Below are 17,451 nucleotides of genomic sequence, written 5' to 3' on the forward strand. Positions count from 1 at the left end.
AAAGAACTAAACATTGAAAAATTTAAGAAAGCATCAGGACTAATGGTTTTTTCAATGGTTTAATTTAACAGTCAGATTAACATTGATTTATTATATTTTCCAGGATAGAAAAAAAATTTTTAAGTGAGAGGAGGGGAGATAGTGAGACAAACTCCTACATGCACCCTGACCAGGATCCACCCAGTTATTCCTGTCTGGAGCCAATGCTCTGCCCATCTGGGCAGATATAAAATACCAAGCTATTTTTAGCGCCTGAGGCCCAGGCTCCACAGAATCATCCTTAGTGACCAGGGATGATGCATTTGAATTAATTGAGCCATGGCTGTGGGAAGGGGAGGGAGAAAGAGAGAGAGAGAGAGAGAGAGAGAGAGAGAGAACAGAGATGGAAGTAGTAGCAAATGTTCATTTCTCCTGTGTGCTATGCCCTGACCAGGAACAGAATCCAGGACTTCTACATGTAAGGTCAATGCTCTATCACTGAGCTGACTGGCCAGGATGAGAAATTTTTTTCTGTCATAGTCTCTGTTACCAAATGAATAGGATGGTGTTTTCTGTCCAACTGCTAATTGTGATAAAATTACATTTGAAACTTATTTTGATAGTTTACTCTTTCCTAGAATAGACTGTAATTCTTATAACTTCCTTTAATTCAGAATATTAGCATTCTCCTAAGTGTTATTTCAGAGGACTGAAGGGAGGTAAATCTTATTAAAATAATACCAAACCCCAACTCAGAATCTTGTGTAGAATCTGAACTGTGGACTTGGTTGAGCATTATAAAATGACGTAATTAATTCAGTTGCTCTTGTGTTGGAAAATTCAGTAGCCTATGTGGACTCGATTATGATATAGACTAGCATCTAGAGAAGATATTTGTATGAAGAATGATGTTTGCTCCTAAAAAACATTTGGTTTCAAAACTCATACAAATGAATCTCAATAATGTAAATAGTATTTTTTCTTTTGATACCTACTAGAGATTGGAGGATACATTCCCTTAGAAAGTTTAATTCTAACATATCACTGGAGAGATACAATAAGCAGGTATAAGTTCTTTCAATTTCTCATCACTGTGGTGAGAGAGAACAACTTTACTATTCCCTACAGGTACCAGGGGAGAAAACAGCCAGTAGTCTTCTGTACAGAAGCCAATTCCTGGCATTTCGTGGAATGATTAATGCCAGTGCCAGACAGATGTGTCATCGGGAAGGAAATGATAACCTTTGTCTACAGCTGTATAATCAATTAAGCTAGTTTCTGCTTTTCTAAATGCTACAATTTTTCTATCGATCATTAACTTCATCAGCATGAAATGGCTATTTCGTTTAAAAAAAATAAATCATTTTGAAAGAGCATCACCCAAGTCTTTTTAAAATCCTACCATCAAATTCTAATTTTAAGATTTCACCACTCTATTCACTTATTCATTCAATATACACTTATTGAGCATATGTTATAAATAAGGCACATTTAAGAAAATGAAAAACTGACAGGAAAGAGGGCTTCTGTGTATTAAATAAGTGTGTGTCAGGCAGGTCCTGAGCATTCTCTTTATATCTTTTATTTAAGTCTCACATTTCTATACAATAGTGATGATTCTTATTTTTTGATTGATGAGAAAGCTGAAGTTCAGAGTTATAGTACTTTGCTTAGTATTACACAATTAAAGAGCTAAGAGTTGAAGAATAATATGGTCAAGCCCCTCTCATACCATCTAGGACCTTTTTTACCTATTAGTATTTATTCAACAAACTCCCTATTCATTCTTGTTAGTCAAGAGCAACATAAGACTAAAAGAATAAAAATTAAAGTATAAAAATTCTCAGGCTATATGACCATGTTATGGTAGACAGGAAGAGACCATATTGTGATGGTCTAATCATGGTTACTTGTAGTATTTTTTAAAAATTGAATTTCCATGTTTAAAAAAAATTGAGAATTAAAACTATCCAATGTGTGAAAGACTAGACAATAGAAATTTAAAACCATGCATAAAGGATGCTATTAAAGCATTCAACAATATTTACTTTGATATCATGATAACAAACATAAGAATGAGGACTGTGAAAAGATGTGCAGAAATGATGGTGCCTATTTCCAATACTTGAAGTTTTATTATCATGTACAAGTACAAGTAGTAAAATATATTATCATCAGATACCCATACTGGGAAAATATGGAAACACTGATTTAATATTAGAATATAACATTTAAATCAAGAAGTGACTGACAGTTGAAAAGGCTTTTAATGTGAGGCAGTGTATTACCTTTTATAAAAATTTTCAAGCAGAAATTAAATGATTCTTCATCACTATCTTCATTGTCTGCCAGGTCAGGGAAGTTACAGAATTTATTTATTGGTTGGTGATTCATTTTTCAATTTATTCAGTAGAAATTTACTAGCTATTGGGGCTGATTCATAAATAAACATGTCCTACTGGATTTCTCTCACATTTTATGGAATGTAATAAATGCTAGAATGGAGATTCAAAATGTATGAGTGAAAGTGAATCTTCATAGAAGTCTTAGTGTTAAAATCCCTGTTTTAAAGAGCTTAGATTAATTTCTTTTATTCTCAGCATCTCCATAATTCTTTCATTACATTATTTAGTTATTTGAACTTTATATCATATTTTGAAAAATTATTTATATTATATTTATAAAGGGATTGGAGCTATATTGTTTCTTTTTATTTAATTAATTGACATTTTTAATAAATATGAATATCAAAGAAAATATCAAGAGACAAATTATCTATTGCAGAAATGAAACAGGAAATATCATAGACCCTGTAGATATCAAAAGGATGATACAATAATACTACTCACAACTCCACATGCATAAATTTGACAATTAGATGAAATGGACTTATTTCTTGCAAAGCAAAAACATATAATACAAAATTATTTGAGTTGTTTTATAACTATCAAGGAAACCTAATTCAAATTTTTAAAAATTCTGAAAATCTCCAGGTTTAGATAGTCCAATTGGATAATTCTACATAAATTGGAAGGAAGACTTAAAACTGTTCCAATTTTTCAATGACTTGATGGTCTGGTCTGCACAGAAAAATCAAAGGAGTGTATTATAAAATTCTGACAACTGATGAATGAGTCAGCAAGGTCAAAGGACATAAGATCAACATATAAAATTAATTGTATTTATATATATTGTCAATGAACACATAGAAACAAAAATTTTAAATATATACCATTTGCAATCTGGTAAATAATGAAATATGAAGGTGTAAATCTTATGAAATACATATAGGACTTGTAGGCTGAAAATTATAAAACAGTAATGACAGAAATAAAACAAAATCTAAATAATGGACAAAAACACTGTATTCATGGATTTGAAGACTCAATGTATCAAATATATTTCTCCCAAATTGATATACATGCTTAATGAAATGATCAAAAGTATAGCACTTTTCTAGATATAAGCATAATTTTTCTAAAACTTATATAGGAAGTTAAGGAACTGGAATAACTAAAACAATTTTGAAAAATAATAAATTAGGAGGAAATACAGTATTTGATTTCAAGATTATTATATTATGTACCTTTAGTTACCAAGAATAAGTGGTATTGATGAGAAATAGACACTTAGATCAATAGAATAAAAAACAGAACTCAAAAATTGCTTCACAAAAGTACAACCAACTAATTTTTGACAAAGATACAAAACAGTTAAATTACGGAAGGAGAACCTTGTTTATAGTGTTGGTACAATTGGATAGGCAAAACAAAATCTTGACTTAAAGCTCACATAAAAACCTTATACAAAAGTTAACAAAATGGATCATAGATTTAAATGTAAAATATGATGTACAAGTTTAAAAAAAAATTAGAAGAAAATCTAAGACATAGGTCTTGGTGAGGTGTTCTTAGACATGTAATCAAAAGCATAATCTCTAAAAGAAAAAAAATTAATATTAGCATAAAAAAGTTTGCTCTTTGTTCTGTTAAAAGAATAAAAATCATTCTAAAGCTTAGAAGTAAATATTTGCCACTTACTTATCTGTAAAAGGATTTATATCTGTAATACATAAGAACTCAAAATTTAAAAGTTAAAAAAATCTGATTAGAAAACAGGCAAAAGAGATAAACATTTCACCAAGGAGAATACAGATGGCAAAGAATATGTGAGATGTTCAACATCATTAGGTAAATGCAAATTAAGGCCATGATGAGATCTTGTTTTACATCTGTAAGAACAGCAAAAATACAAATAAAGTAGTTATCATATATAACAGAGGTAGAGAACCTATAGCTCTCGCAGACATATCTTTAATAAAAAAAATAATAATGTTAAAAATATAAAACATTCTCGCCTGACCTGTGGTGGCGTAGTGGATAAAGCATCGACCTGGAAATGCTGAGGTCGCCGGTTCGAAACCCTGGGCTTGCCTGATCAAGGCACATATGGGAGTTGATGCTTCCTGCTCCCCCCCCCTTGTCTCTCTCCTCTCTCTCTCTCCCTTTCTCTCTCCTTTCTAAAATGAATTAAAAAAAAAAAAATTCTCATGTATTACAATCCATTCATTTCCTACCGTTCATGTTCATGGTTGTGGGTGGCTGGAGCCAATCACAGCTGTCCTCTGGGACAACACCAAATTTTTATTGGATAATGTGTAATGTACATGGGTCGTTGTATGGCTCTCACAGAATTACATTTTAAAATATGTGGCACTCATGGCTCTCTCAGCCAAAAAAGTTTCCGACCCCTGATATACACAAATATTCACAAGGATGTGGAGAAACTGGATCTCTCATACATTATTCGCGGGAATATAAAATGTCACAGCCTCTCTGGAAACTAGCACTATGGTATGTTATAGCTAGAGCATTGAATAGAGTCAGTAACAAAAAGAGAAAATAATTTATATACAAAATAGGTTGAACAGATCACAAGAGAATTAAGCTAAATGAAAAACAACAGTACCAAAAAGTCACATAATGCATGGTTGATTTATGTAACTTTTTGATATGACAGACTAGAAATGAAGAATGAAGCACTGGTTTTCCAGGGTTAGGGATGGTGGGAGTAAGTGTAACTCTCACAGAGCAGTTCAAGGAGATCTTTGTGGAGATGGACTATCTTTATTGCAATGATGAAAAAATTTACATATGCAATAAACTGCCACAGAACTATACATGAATATTAAACGAATGTCAATTTCCTGGCATTGATATGATACTATAGTTATATAAGATGTAAACTGCATAAAGGTTATACAGGATTTCTCTGTACTATCTTTGTAACTATCTATGAATCCATAATTATTTCAAAATTCAAATTTTAAAGAATTAATGCCATGTTCCAATTATTATTGAGTGACATTGTTAGAAACTTGTGATATAGTCATTTCTTTAATATTTCCTTATTCTATGAAGTAATAATAGATTCTACAAATAATTCTTTCTAAACTGTTTTAAAGAACAATTGTTCTGTAAAACAAATATTGGTTTTTATATAAAAAGGGTTTTGGGGAACAATTTGGAAAAATCTCATTCATAATATCAACGTTTTAAAATTTTACAATGCAGAAATCGTTCCAGAGAAGTCCCTCATGCATAATTTTGTCTTCCCTGAGGACCTTATTTCAGAATTTGGAAAACATACTAACATGTTACTTAAAACATCAAGTCCTGACCAGTGAGGTAATTTTGGAAAGACAATAAAACATTCTACACCCCCAGTCACTCACCTAGAGCCTGCAGCAATGAATTCCTGAAGCTTAGCACAGCTGATCCCTCACAGGAAGCCTGGTTTATTAATATGATGATATCTGACCTACTTTCTAACAAAAGCTCCCAAAGAAAAGAAAAGCTATTCACAGTTTATGGTTAACAAAGTATGTATATGAAAAAAACCCAAAATATACTAGTTGTTTTCAAAATGACATGTTGCATTTATAAAAGCCCATGTTGGAACTAGTATTCAGATGTGACTAAATTATCTTTCCTTCACTCCCCCCAAAATGCTTTTCACTTCTTTAATGCTCATTTGTAATGTAAATGTTTACATACTTGTCACTTTTTTTATACAAGGAGATTCACAATGATTCAGAGACGATCTTGTTTTTCTTTGTTTTGCTCTAGGGCTTCATATAGTGGAGGTGCCCCCCCAATGGTTACCAAATGAGTGAATGGAAACAGTGTCAGGTACTCCAGTGTTAATTACAGAATGCTTGCTTAGATTTTATATGATTATTGACTAAGAATGAAGTAAGAAAGTTTCTAACTTAAAGGTTAAGTCTACAAATTTTTCTCTAAGTATTCACTTACCTAAATCTAACAGATTTTATGTATTATTATTTGCTAATTATATTCTGAATTTTTTTGGGGGGAAGCACATATTAACTGTATCTTTCTCCTAACCAATAGGATTTTCTAGCTTTTGTCTTATAATTGATTCACAGCATATTTAAAAAGAGATAATCTATGCTACTTTAACCAATTAAAATTATGTAAATTTGCTCAATGTTTTATTATATACACTTTTATGTAAATCTTCTGTATGTGCTTGAAAAGAATAGATATCTGCAATTAGTAATAAAGTGTTACATTTGCCCATTAGGTTCAGATTACTTATCAATGATATTTATCAAATATTTAGCATCTTTACTAATCACAGAGAATTAAATTATTGTGAGTACCACTGAGATATTCTTAACTGTATATCAACAATAAATATATTGATTAGAATGTATAGAAAAACAAAATTTTTTTTTCGGAAAAAAGCCACAATGTCAATGGCAAAGATATATTCAAATTAGATTGTACAGTTCCCTCATACAGAAATCACTTTCTTCTTTGACTATGTCCTATATTTTAGACATTATTTATATTATTTTTTTTTTAATTTTTTTTTACAGAGTCAGAGAGTGAGTCAGAGAGAGGGATAGACAGGGACAGACAGACAGGAATGAAGAGAAATGAGAAGCATCAATCATTAGTTTTTCATTGCGTATTGCAACACCTTAGTTGTTCATTGATTGCTTTCTCATATGTGCCTTGACCGCGGGCCTTCAGCAGACCAAGTAACCTCTTGCTTGAGCCAGTGACCTTGAGTCCAAGCTGGTGAGCTTTTGCTCAACCCAGATGAGTCCGCGCTCAAGCTGGCGACCTCGGGGTCTCGAACCTGGGTCCTCTGCATCCCAGTCTGACACTCTATCCATTGCGCCACCGCCTGGTCAGGCACATTATTTATATTATAAAGCAATAATTAACATTCTAATTTTTCTGCTAGATTTTACTTTGTGAGTTTACACTGATATATAGAAAATTAAAGTAGCAGTTACTTTTGTTTATAAAGGAGTATTTTCTTTTCCTTCATCAGAAGTAGTCTAAGCCTTTAAAAATATTTGAGTTTTTAAATTCTCTTTGCTATTTCTATGTGTCATATTTCTACCTAATGATAATTGAGAAGTTTTCCTGGAATTGTGATAACTATTCACCCTTTATTTAGAATTCTCAAAACAACAACAACAACAACCCAAAGATTATTGAACTGAAGCCTAAATTATTAGTTGGTTGTCAGGCAAACTTCTGAGATCAGTTCCTATGGTAATTACATCCCCCATCTACTTTTCTGGGTGTAATTAGAACATCAAAGTTATAAGGATAAGTAACAGCACTCATAAGAGAGCAGATTTTAGCCATCTATAATTAAAACATAACATTTAAAACAGTAGAATGAGATAAATTTTAAATACATAATAAAAATAAGCAATGCTATGTAAAAAGAACTCATACTCATGTAATGAGAACTAATATAAAAATGTGGGTTACTTTTAGAGTTTCTTGCAAGTTTTTTGTTAGTTTGTTTATTTGTTCTAAGAAGCTAAAAAAAATTTTCTTTTTTCTATGTACTAGCTGGGACTAATTAAGCTTTCTTGCTCTAGTATTACTGATAGAAGTAGGCCCACTCACACTTAAAGTGAATCAGCAATCAGTTCACCAAAGAGCACCTTGAGTTCAACATTTCCTCCAAAGGCTCATGATTTCTTTTCCCTTTGTTTTTACCATACTAAAGAACTACCAAGACAGCAAATTTCAATTTCAATACATTTCTGACCCTCTGAGTATGTCAGCATCCTTTTCTCAACACAGAGGATGAATTCCTAGAAATTTCACAATGTTAGTTCCTAAATGCAAAGAATCAAGGAAATTTGGTCAGAAATAATTTGTAGTTTCAGTACTAAAAGGATTGCATTAAATTATATCTTGGGAAAGAGATGCATTGGCAACATTACAAATAAAACTCAAAAGCATAATACCCACTCTATTTGACTGATAACGTAATAGATTTGTGTAATATTCACATGAAAATGGCAATAATGAATATGTAAGAACATTTGTTGCAGTTTATAAATACAGCAGAAAATATTAATAAAGTAGAGATAAATATTAACACAGAATTTGAGATTTGCCAGACATTTTTGTTCAGTTTGTATATGATAATAATGGATATTGTAAGAAAGAATCCACAATTGTAAATATGCTATAAATACAATTGTACATCTACTATTTTTTTTATGATTCAGTTTTACACAGAAGTAGTACAGTAAATTGGGCCACAGTAATGGTTCATGGGATCAACTCTGTCAATGCCAGTTCGATAAACTTTGACAAAGTCTTAACCACTGTTGTTCCTGACTTCATCTGTGGAATGCACTGGTGATATCTGCCCTACTTACCCCCTCAAGGTTTTCTAAAGCTTCAGTGAAGATTTGCAGACCAAAGGGCTTTGAACGTCAGAAGTTCTTTGTAAGTATGAGCTCCTCTTATACTGAAGTTTATTCTTGATATTACAGATTTGGTTTCAAGAGACAAAAAAAAATATCAAGCTATAATATTTTAGCCCAGAAATTATTACTAGTATAGTGGAATACTTTGTCAAACTTCATTTTGACAATCTGTATTCACCTCATTTGCAATGAAATCAGGCAACTGATGTATTGCACAATTTTACAGAATTACTTGAATGAGCACATATAGCCCATCTGGCTAAGGCTACTTTAGTAGGTGCTGTTTATTATAAGTCAATCTCCCACAACACTATCACATAGCTGATATGTATCTCCTTTAGGAGATTACCTTGTATATTTATGTAATATCTGGGTATGCAATTTTGGTGTTTAAACAACTGATCACATCTCATCATTTACATGAAAGAATGATTACTTTATGAAATGCATCAAAGCACGGAGGCTTGATAACTTTACATGAATTGGTTTTTGTGGATATTCTGCTTGTCTTTTTTCCAAAACTTTTTTTCACAGGAAAAATACTTGTTTCCATTCTGTTTGCTTTTGAACATACCTGTTTTTAAATTTATCTCCAATTAATTCACACCAATTCATCATCAAGTTTTATTGTTGTTGTTGTTGTTTTTTTGTGTTTCTTTTTCAGGGACATAGAGAGTCAGATAGAGGGATAGACAGGGACAGACAGGAACGGAGAGAGATGAAAAGCATCAATCAGTTTTTCACTGCGACACCTCAGCTGTTCATTGATTGCTTTCTCATATGTCCCATGACCACGGGCCTTCAGCAGACCCCTTGCTTGAGCCAGCGACACCTGGGTCCAAGTTGGTGAGCTTTTTACTCAAGCCATATGAGCCTGCGCTCAAGCCGGCAACCTCAGGGTCTCAAACCTGGGTCCTTCCGCATCCCAGTTGGATGCTCTATCCACTGCGCCACAGCCTGGTCAGGCCATCGTCAAGTTTTAAATGAATTCTGGTTCACAATTAAGTATTGAGAGGGAGAAAGTACTGTATTTAAACAGTCAGATAAACCTACCTGCCTTGGCTGCTGCAAAATATGGACACAGTGTGTTTCAACAATTAACACACCACATTCATTAAGGATGTGGGAGACAGGCGAATGTAAGGAAACAGAACACTTTCACTTACTGCAAGTGAAGGTAGTCTCGTCTGAATTATCACCGCAATCATTCACAAAATCACACAGCTTTTCCTGGGCAATGCAGTGCTTGTTGGCGCATGTGAATTCTTCAGCAGCACACTTTCTGTCTGGGCTTAGCAGGGGAGAACAGTCTTGAAAGGAAATATCATCCACTGCTACATCTCCCATGTAACTGACACCACGTTTTGCCCTGAAAACAATCTGAAAAAAGAGAGATAGAGATGGAAGGAAACAAGGAAGGAAGGAAGGACGGAAGGAAGGAAGGAAGGGAGGGAAGGAAGGAAGGGAGGGAGGGAGGGAGGGAAGGAGGGAGGAAGGGAGGAAGGGAGGAAGGGAGGAAGGGAGGGAGGGAAACCAGTTTCAGTTGAACTGTCCATCAAGAATTCAAAACTTAGAGCAACCACTAACTACAGGACATTAGACTGAAATCTGAATAAGATAGCCATAACAAATGATGAACTATTGCCATCTGCAACAACATGGATGGTCCTTGACAATATTATGCTCAGCAAAATAAGTAAATCAGAAAAATCTAAGAAATATATGATTTCACACATAGGTGGGATATAAAACCAAAACTCGTGGACAAAGATAAAAGTGAATGGTTACCAGAGGGAGAGGGGTGGGAGAAGGGGAGGAATAAAGTGGGCCACATATAGAGTGTATTTTTGTATTCAGATTTATATGTGGTGATAATAATAGTATGAACCTCACACAGTTATTGTGAAAACTAAAGGAGTGTTTTTTAAATTACTGGAGTAGTTCTTAGCTATTAGTAGTTTTATATATATATGTGTGTGTGTGTGTGTGTGTGTGTGTGTGTGTGTGTGTATGATTGCTTTGGTTAAAAAATTATTATAATTAAAGATTCTGTTTAAATGTGCAGGTTTCCAAATAAAACTCTGATAACAACCTACTGCTAATTCAGCATGTAATTTCTAAAAATGTTTTATACTTTTACTCAAGGGTTAGAGCCATTTGTCTTTCTGAGACTAAAGGAAATGATTTTGTAAAAGTAGAAGAATCACAAACAGTACGCCAGCTCATCACTACAGCTCCACTACACAGTACTTTGCTTTGCACATAGTAGGTATTTAATGAGTTTTTACTGAAAGAATCAGGGAATTACATAAAAGAAGATTTAAACAACATGAGTATATTTCTCTTCAATCAAATTTCAATATGTTAAAAATTAAATATTGGAAAGGTTAAATTACTAATTGATTCCTCTTGCTTAAATCCCCTTTAATGTCATTCTGTGATGATAGTACTACATAAATACAGGGTGAAGCAAAAGTAGGTTTACAGTTGTTCATATGGGAAAAAATACAATAATTAGCCTGACCAGGTGGTGGCACAGTGGATAGAGTGTCGGACTGGGACACAGAGGACCCAGGTTTGAAACCCAAAGGTCACCAGCTTGAGCGCAAGTTCATCTGGTTTGAGCAAAGCTCACTAGCTGGGACCCAAAGTCGCTGGATTGAGCAAGGGGTTACTCGGTCTGCTGTAGCCCCATGGTCAAGGCACATATGAGAAAGCAATCAACGAACAACTAAAGTGCCTCAAGGAAAAATTGATGCTTCTCATTTCTCTTCCTTCCTGTCTGTTTGTCTCTATCTATCCATCCCTCTGACTCTCTGTCTCTGTCAAAAAGAAAAAATACAATAATTAATAAATAAGAATACAAGAATAAACTTTGTGTTTTTTGTATTCACAACTGTAAACCTACTGGAGCCCAATCCTGTATTCTACTTACACAAAACTAGTTAGGATTTCATTTCCTGGTGAGGGGGTGGGATGAGGAAAGCTTATGTCTGGCAGCAGTAAAACCTCCTAATGTTGTTGCTGAGGATTCTTTGCCTAAGTTAAAAGATCTTGGCAGTTGAACAGGTAGAATCATTTCAATAATAAATCTCATGTTGTACAAGGCTGTTAAATTGCTCTCCAATATTTACGTCATCAGGTTGAACTTACTTCTTACTCATTTCCTAAATTATCTACAAATAACCCTTAAAAAACCTAGATTCTAGTGAGAAACCAAAAATATAGGAGGATTTATTACATTTACCATTTTAAGGAGATAGGAATAATGCTGTATCAATGTCTTTGTACAGCTGTACCTAGCCTGTGCTTCCACTGGAGTTGAGAGGGGCTAATCTGTCAGACATAGGACATGACTATAGATACAAACACTGCAGTGGATACTTCTGCTGCATATGTAGAGGACTGTACATGTAATAATTAGCAATATATCTTCTATCTAGAAGTAACTACAGTGGTACCTTGAGATACGAACAGACCAACATGAATTTTAAGATACGAGCTGCGACTCGGTCCATATTTTTGTTTGAGATTCGAGCAAACTTCCAAGATATGAGTCATGATTCGGGAAGCTGCAGCTAGTTGGCGTGTTGGCGCACGGGTCCAGTATTGGCAGTTTGATACATAAGTTGACTGACTTACAAGCTCAGTTACAGAACAAATTAAATTCGTATCTCAAGGTACCACTGTAATTCTATATTTATAGAATTAAGCCCTGTGCAGTTAAGATGAATAGATATTTGCCTCATTTTCTTTTTCTTAAATGAAATTTAGTTTTATAGTCGTTCCTTAACTATAATTTTTTTAAAATTCTATTTAGAAAATTATATTTAATGGGATGACATTGATCAATAAGAGTATATAAGTTTTAGGTAAACATTTCTATAGCATTTGAACAGTTGATTGTGTTGTGCTCATCTTCCAAGAACACTCTTATTCTGCCCAAAATAAATTTTTAAACCAATACACACACATCCATAGAGCTCTTGATTTCCTGATAGTCCAAAAACATAAAATCCATACCAAATATTTTGGCATGTAATTTTTTCATTTTAATATTTTAATCTATGTTCTGGTCTTTATTTTTGTTTTTTTTTATTTATGTTATTGATTTTTATTTTTTTAAGAGAGGAGAGGAGATAATGAGACAGACTCCTACATGTGCCCTGACTGGGATTCACCTGGCAACCCCAATCTGGGGCAGGTGCTCGAATCAACAGAGCTATTCTCAGAATCTGAGGCTGACTTGATCTTACCAACTGAGCCATCCTGAATGCCTGGCCAATGTTCAAACCAGTTGAACCACTGGCTGTGGCAGGGTAAGAGGGAGAGAAGGGGGAGAGGAAGAGAGAGAGAAGGAGATGGTTGCTTCTCTTGTGTGCCCTTACTGAGAATCAAACCTGGGACATCCAAATGCCAGGTCGACCCTCTATCCAACTGAGTCAACTGACCAGGGCCTGATCTATTCTTTAATTGTCAGATATATACAGGTCTTATCCTCCTAATATTATTATAATCAAGATTAAGACAAATACATCACATAATTTTGTTTCTCCCCCCAAAAAAACTTTAAAATTAAGTAAATCTGTTATCTCTAATAAAGTTCAATAATATAATGTTTTTAAAAATATGTCATTTTAATCAAATTTAAATGAATTAATATAATTTATATTTCTGAGAATATATTTATAAAATGGATGTGTTCTTAGGCCCTGGCTGGTTTGCTCAGTGGTAGAGTGTCGGCCTGGTGTGCAGGAGTCCCAGGTTCGATTCCTGGCCAGGGCACATAGGAGAAGCGCCCATCTGCTTCTCCACCCCTCCCCCTCTTCTTCCTCTCTGTCTCTCTCTTCCCCTCCCGCAGCCAAGGCTCCATTGAAGCAAAGTTGACCCGAGCGCTGAGGATGGCTCTGTGGCCTCTGCCTCAGACACTGGAATGGCTCTGAATGAGGCAGAGCGATGCCCCAAGATGGGTAGAGCATCGCCGCCTGGTGGGCATGCCGGGTGGATCTTGGTTGGGCACACGCGGGAGTCTGTCTGATTGCCTCCCTGTTTCCAACTTCAGAAAAATACAAAAAGAAAAAAAATTAAATGGATATGTTTTTTATATATGGGAGACTGTGGAAAGGAGGATAGTTGTCATTAAAATTAAATGTTCTGAAAAGCATAGTTGTCTAATGGTGAGAAATTAGAACATTCTGAAAATTGGAAATTTCTGTGGAAAATTATGTATGTATTCATACAACATATGTATATATAGGCACCATTCAGGTTAGAAATGTAGGCTAACATCAAGCATGAAAAACAAAGGTTACTCTGAAAATATTAGACTTCATTCTTCAGGAGCCATACACTTTTCCTTAGCCAAGTTTACAATCTTGTTTATTTAAAGGTGTCCCTAAGAAATCTTAGGTTTATAAAACACTGGACCTTCTTAGTAATACATTCAACAAATGTATAATTATCTATTGGGAGTACTGGAAATAAAAACATAACTAAGGCAGAGTAAATGCTCCCAAGGACTTGATGATTTAGTTAAGTAAATAAGGTAGCATGAAGTAATGTTTTAGTGTTATGAAAAATTTAAAGACATAAAACTTTTAAGCTTATTTACAGATACTTTTAATATTGTTTTAAAATAGGATTTCAACCTCAAAATGTCTATTTTTCTTTACAACCTTTTTTATTTTTAAGTGAGGGGAGAGGAGATCGAGAGAGACTCCCACATGCGCTGCAACCTAGATCCACCTGGCAACACCCATCTGGAGCTGATGCTTGAATCAACCAAGCTATCCTAAGTGGCAGGGCCGATGCTAGAACGAGTTGAGCCATTGGCTACAAGAGGGGAAGAGGGAGAGAGAAGAGGGAGAGAACAAAATGGAAAGAATCATGGCTCCGACCGGATGGCTCAGTGATAGAGCGTCAGCCTGGCGTATGGAAGTCCCAGGTTCCGTTTCCTGTCAGGGCACACAGAAAAAGTGACTATCTGCTTCTCCATCCTCCTTCTCTTTTTTTCTCTCTCTCTCCACTCCCGCAGCCGTAGCTTGAATGGTTTGAAAGCACAGTTGGCTCCAGGTGCTAAGGATGGCTCCATGGCCTCACCTCAGGTGCTAAAATAGCTCAGTTGCTGAGCAATAGAGCAGCAGCTCCAGATGGGCAGAGCATCTCCTGGTAGGGAGGCTTGCTGGGCGGATTCTGATCAGGGTGCCTGCGGGAGTCTGTCTCTCTGCCTCCCCGCCTCTCACTTAATTAAAAAAATAATCATGCTACCTGATATCAAACTAACTATAAGGCCATACTAATAAAAAAGCATTAAAAAAAGGTATACTGATCAATGGAATATATAATAAAAAACACTTGGTCCTAGTCAGAAATTTACTATTTAAGTAAGTAAAATTTACTAAAAATAAAATGAAAAATTTTCAATATATTACTGTATTTCCCCATGTATAAGATACTGTTATGTATAAGATGCACCTTAATTGTGGGGCCTGAATTTTGAAAAGAAAAGTATTACATAAAGTTATTGACCTCAAGTTTTATTCCTCATAAAATTCATACAACTTCTCATCACTGTCAAAATTCCCATTCATGAGCGTGTCCTCATCTGTGTCTGATGACAAATCACTGTCTTCAATAATGAGCCCCCAAATAAGCGCAAAAAAGCGAGAAATGCAAGTAAAAAAACTACAACCACTGTATAAGATGCACCCAGTTTTTAGACCCCAAAGTTTTCAAAAAAATGTGCATCTTATCCATGGGGAAATAGGTATTTAGGTTGTGGCCCTGGCTGGTTAGCTCAGTGGATAGAGATTTGGCCTTACGTGCTGATGTCCTGCGTTCAATCCCCAGTCAGGACACACATGAGAAAATCAGACAGATTAGAGCAAAATAAATAAATAAATAAAACCAGACTAAAAACTAAAAATGAAACTGCCTTTTGACCCAGCAATCCCACTTTTGGGAATTTATCCTAAGAATCCTGAAACACTAATTAAAAAAATATATATGCACCCCCATGTTCACTGCAGCATTATTTATAAGAGCTGGAAACAGCCCATGTGTCATCAATAGATGAGTGGATAAAAAATTGTGGTAATTTCCATAATGGAAATCTATGTGGCCATAAAAAAGAATAAAATCTCACCTTTTGTGACAGCATGGATGGACTTTGAGTGTTTTACACAAAGTAAAATAGCCCAGTTAGAGAAAGACAAATTCCGTATGATTTCAGTCATATGTAGAATCTAATGAACAAAATGAACTAACGTGGAAACGAGAAGCCTCCTTATACCAAGAGAGAGGCTGACTACTGCTGGGGGAGGATATGGCGTGAAGTAGGGGAGAGAAAAGAAACTCATGGACACAGACAAGTGTAGTGATTGCTGGGGGTGGGGCATGTAGAGAAGGGTATGGGGGGACAAATGGCAAGGGACAAAGACTTGACTCTGTGGGGTGAACACAATATTGTGTACATAGATGTGGTGTAGAACTGGGTACCTGAATCCTGTATAATTGTTTTAACCACTGCCATCCCAAATAAAATTCAATTTAAAAATTAAACAACATTCCTTCATTCAAGTACTTGGATTACAAACCTGCACTTGTGAATGAATGCCTAAAAACAATTCTACTTTTTTCCACTGTGAACCTTGCTGTCCGCTTTGAGCCCACAATTTAGAAGTAACATTGTTTTTCATGCTGAGTACCTGCAAAGATAATTCAAGTAAAAAGTGCTGAATGATTTGTGTTGATACATTTTAAACATGTAGAATTTTCTCATTAAAAATTTTTTTAATATCAACAGGAAGTCCCTGAGAGAAAAGCTGAGACATTTTTCATTAGATGTTTTTGTTTCTATACAGCCCTGTGTCTCCAGGGTACCTCACAAGCTTTGTGTAATAAAAGTGAGCAAGAATATATGTTAGTCAAGTCAGAAGGTATCTGGACACCATTTAATTAAGAACTCTAACTACATTAACTGTTTTAAAATCTAACAGCAGTAACAATTGGAATTTTATATATTAAGTAATATCCATGTAGTCAACTATAAAGCACAAATTACTTACTAAAACACTCTTTTCAGAATGGCCTTCTTCATCTTCTTGGCTTCAGTGGGGACAGTGGTGCCATTACAGTGTGAGCACATTCAGTTTTCCCAGCACACATGGGTGATCTGAGCAGGCCCTACTCATGCGATGCTAGTAATATCTCCCTACCCAACAGCCTTGAAACTACAAATTCTCATCAGTATTGTCTCTTCATTCTAAGGTAAAATTTAGATTAGTCTCAGCAGACAAATTATTACTTTTCTTCTCTCAGAATGATATAAAATGAGCCATCAAGGGAGCAACCGAGGAGAGTCAGGGAACAGAATGATTCCACTTAGATGGTTTATTTAATTATTTTTAACAATACTTTTTAAAAATATAATCTGTACAAATCATATAATGATTCAGGTAAAGGGTTTGTGATGGTTTTGACTTTTTAAAGTAAAGATAACTTTTAAATGGTTTCATTATGTATTTTTTAAAATTAAGTTCAAATGGCTAGGCTCATAGTAGTAGAATTTCTAGTCTTGTTTTACCAAATAATATGTGGCTAGCAAATATATCACCAAATTCCTTGTCTATAAAATTCAGTATGTTATAAAAGTCATGAAAATATAATTTTCAAAAAAATAAAAATCAGTATTG

General features: G+C 34.6%; 1 protein-coding gene across 1 annotated transcript in view; it reads right to left on the reverse strand.

Annotated features, from left to right (window-relative positions):
- The window catches only part of MALRD1 (MAM and LDL receptor class A domain containing 1), an 837,423-nt gene that overhangs the window by 468,592 nt on the left and 351,380 nt on the right, over positions 1-17,451 (reverse strand). The window contains 2 exon segments of the mRNA XM_066386561.1: positions 9,925-10,138; positions 16,354-16,464. Coding sequence (XP_066242658.1) covers positions 9,925-10,138; positions 16,354-16,464 — 325 coding nt within the window.

Source organism: Saccopteryx leptura, chromosome 5, assembly GCF_036850995.1.
Source record: "Saccopteryx leptura isolate mSacLep1 chromosome 5, mSacLep1_pri_phased_curated, whole genome shotgun sequence".
NCBI lineage: Eukaryota > Metazoa > Chordata > Mammalia > Chiroptera > Emballonuridae > Saccopteryx > Saccopteryx leptura.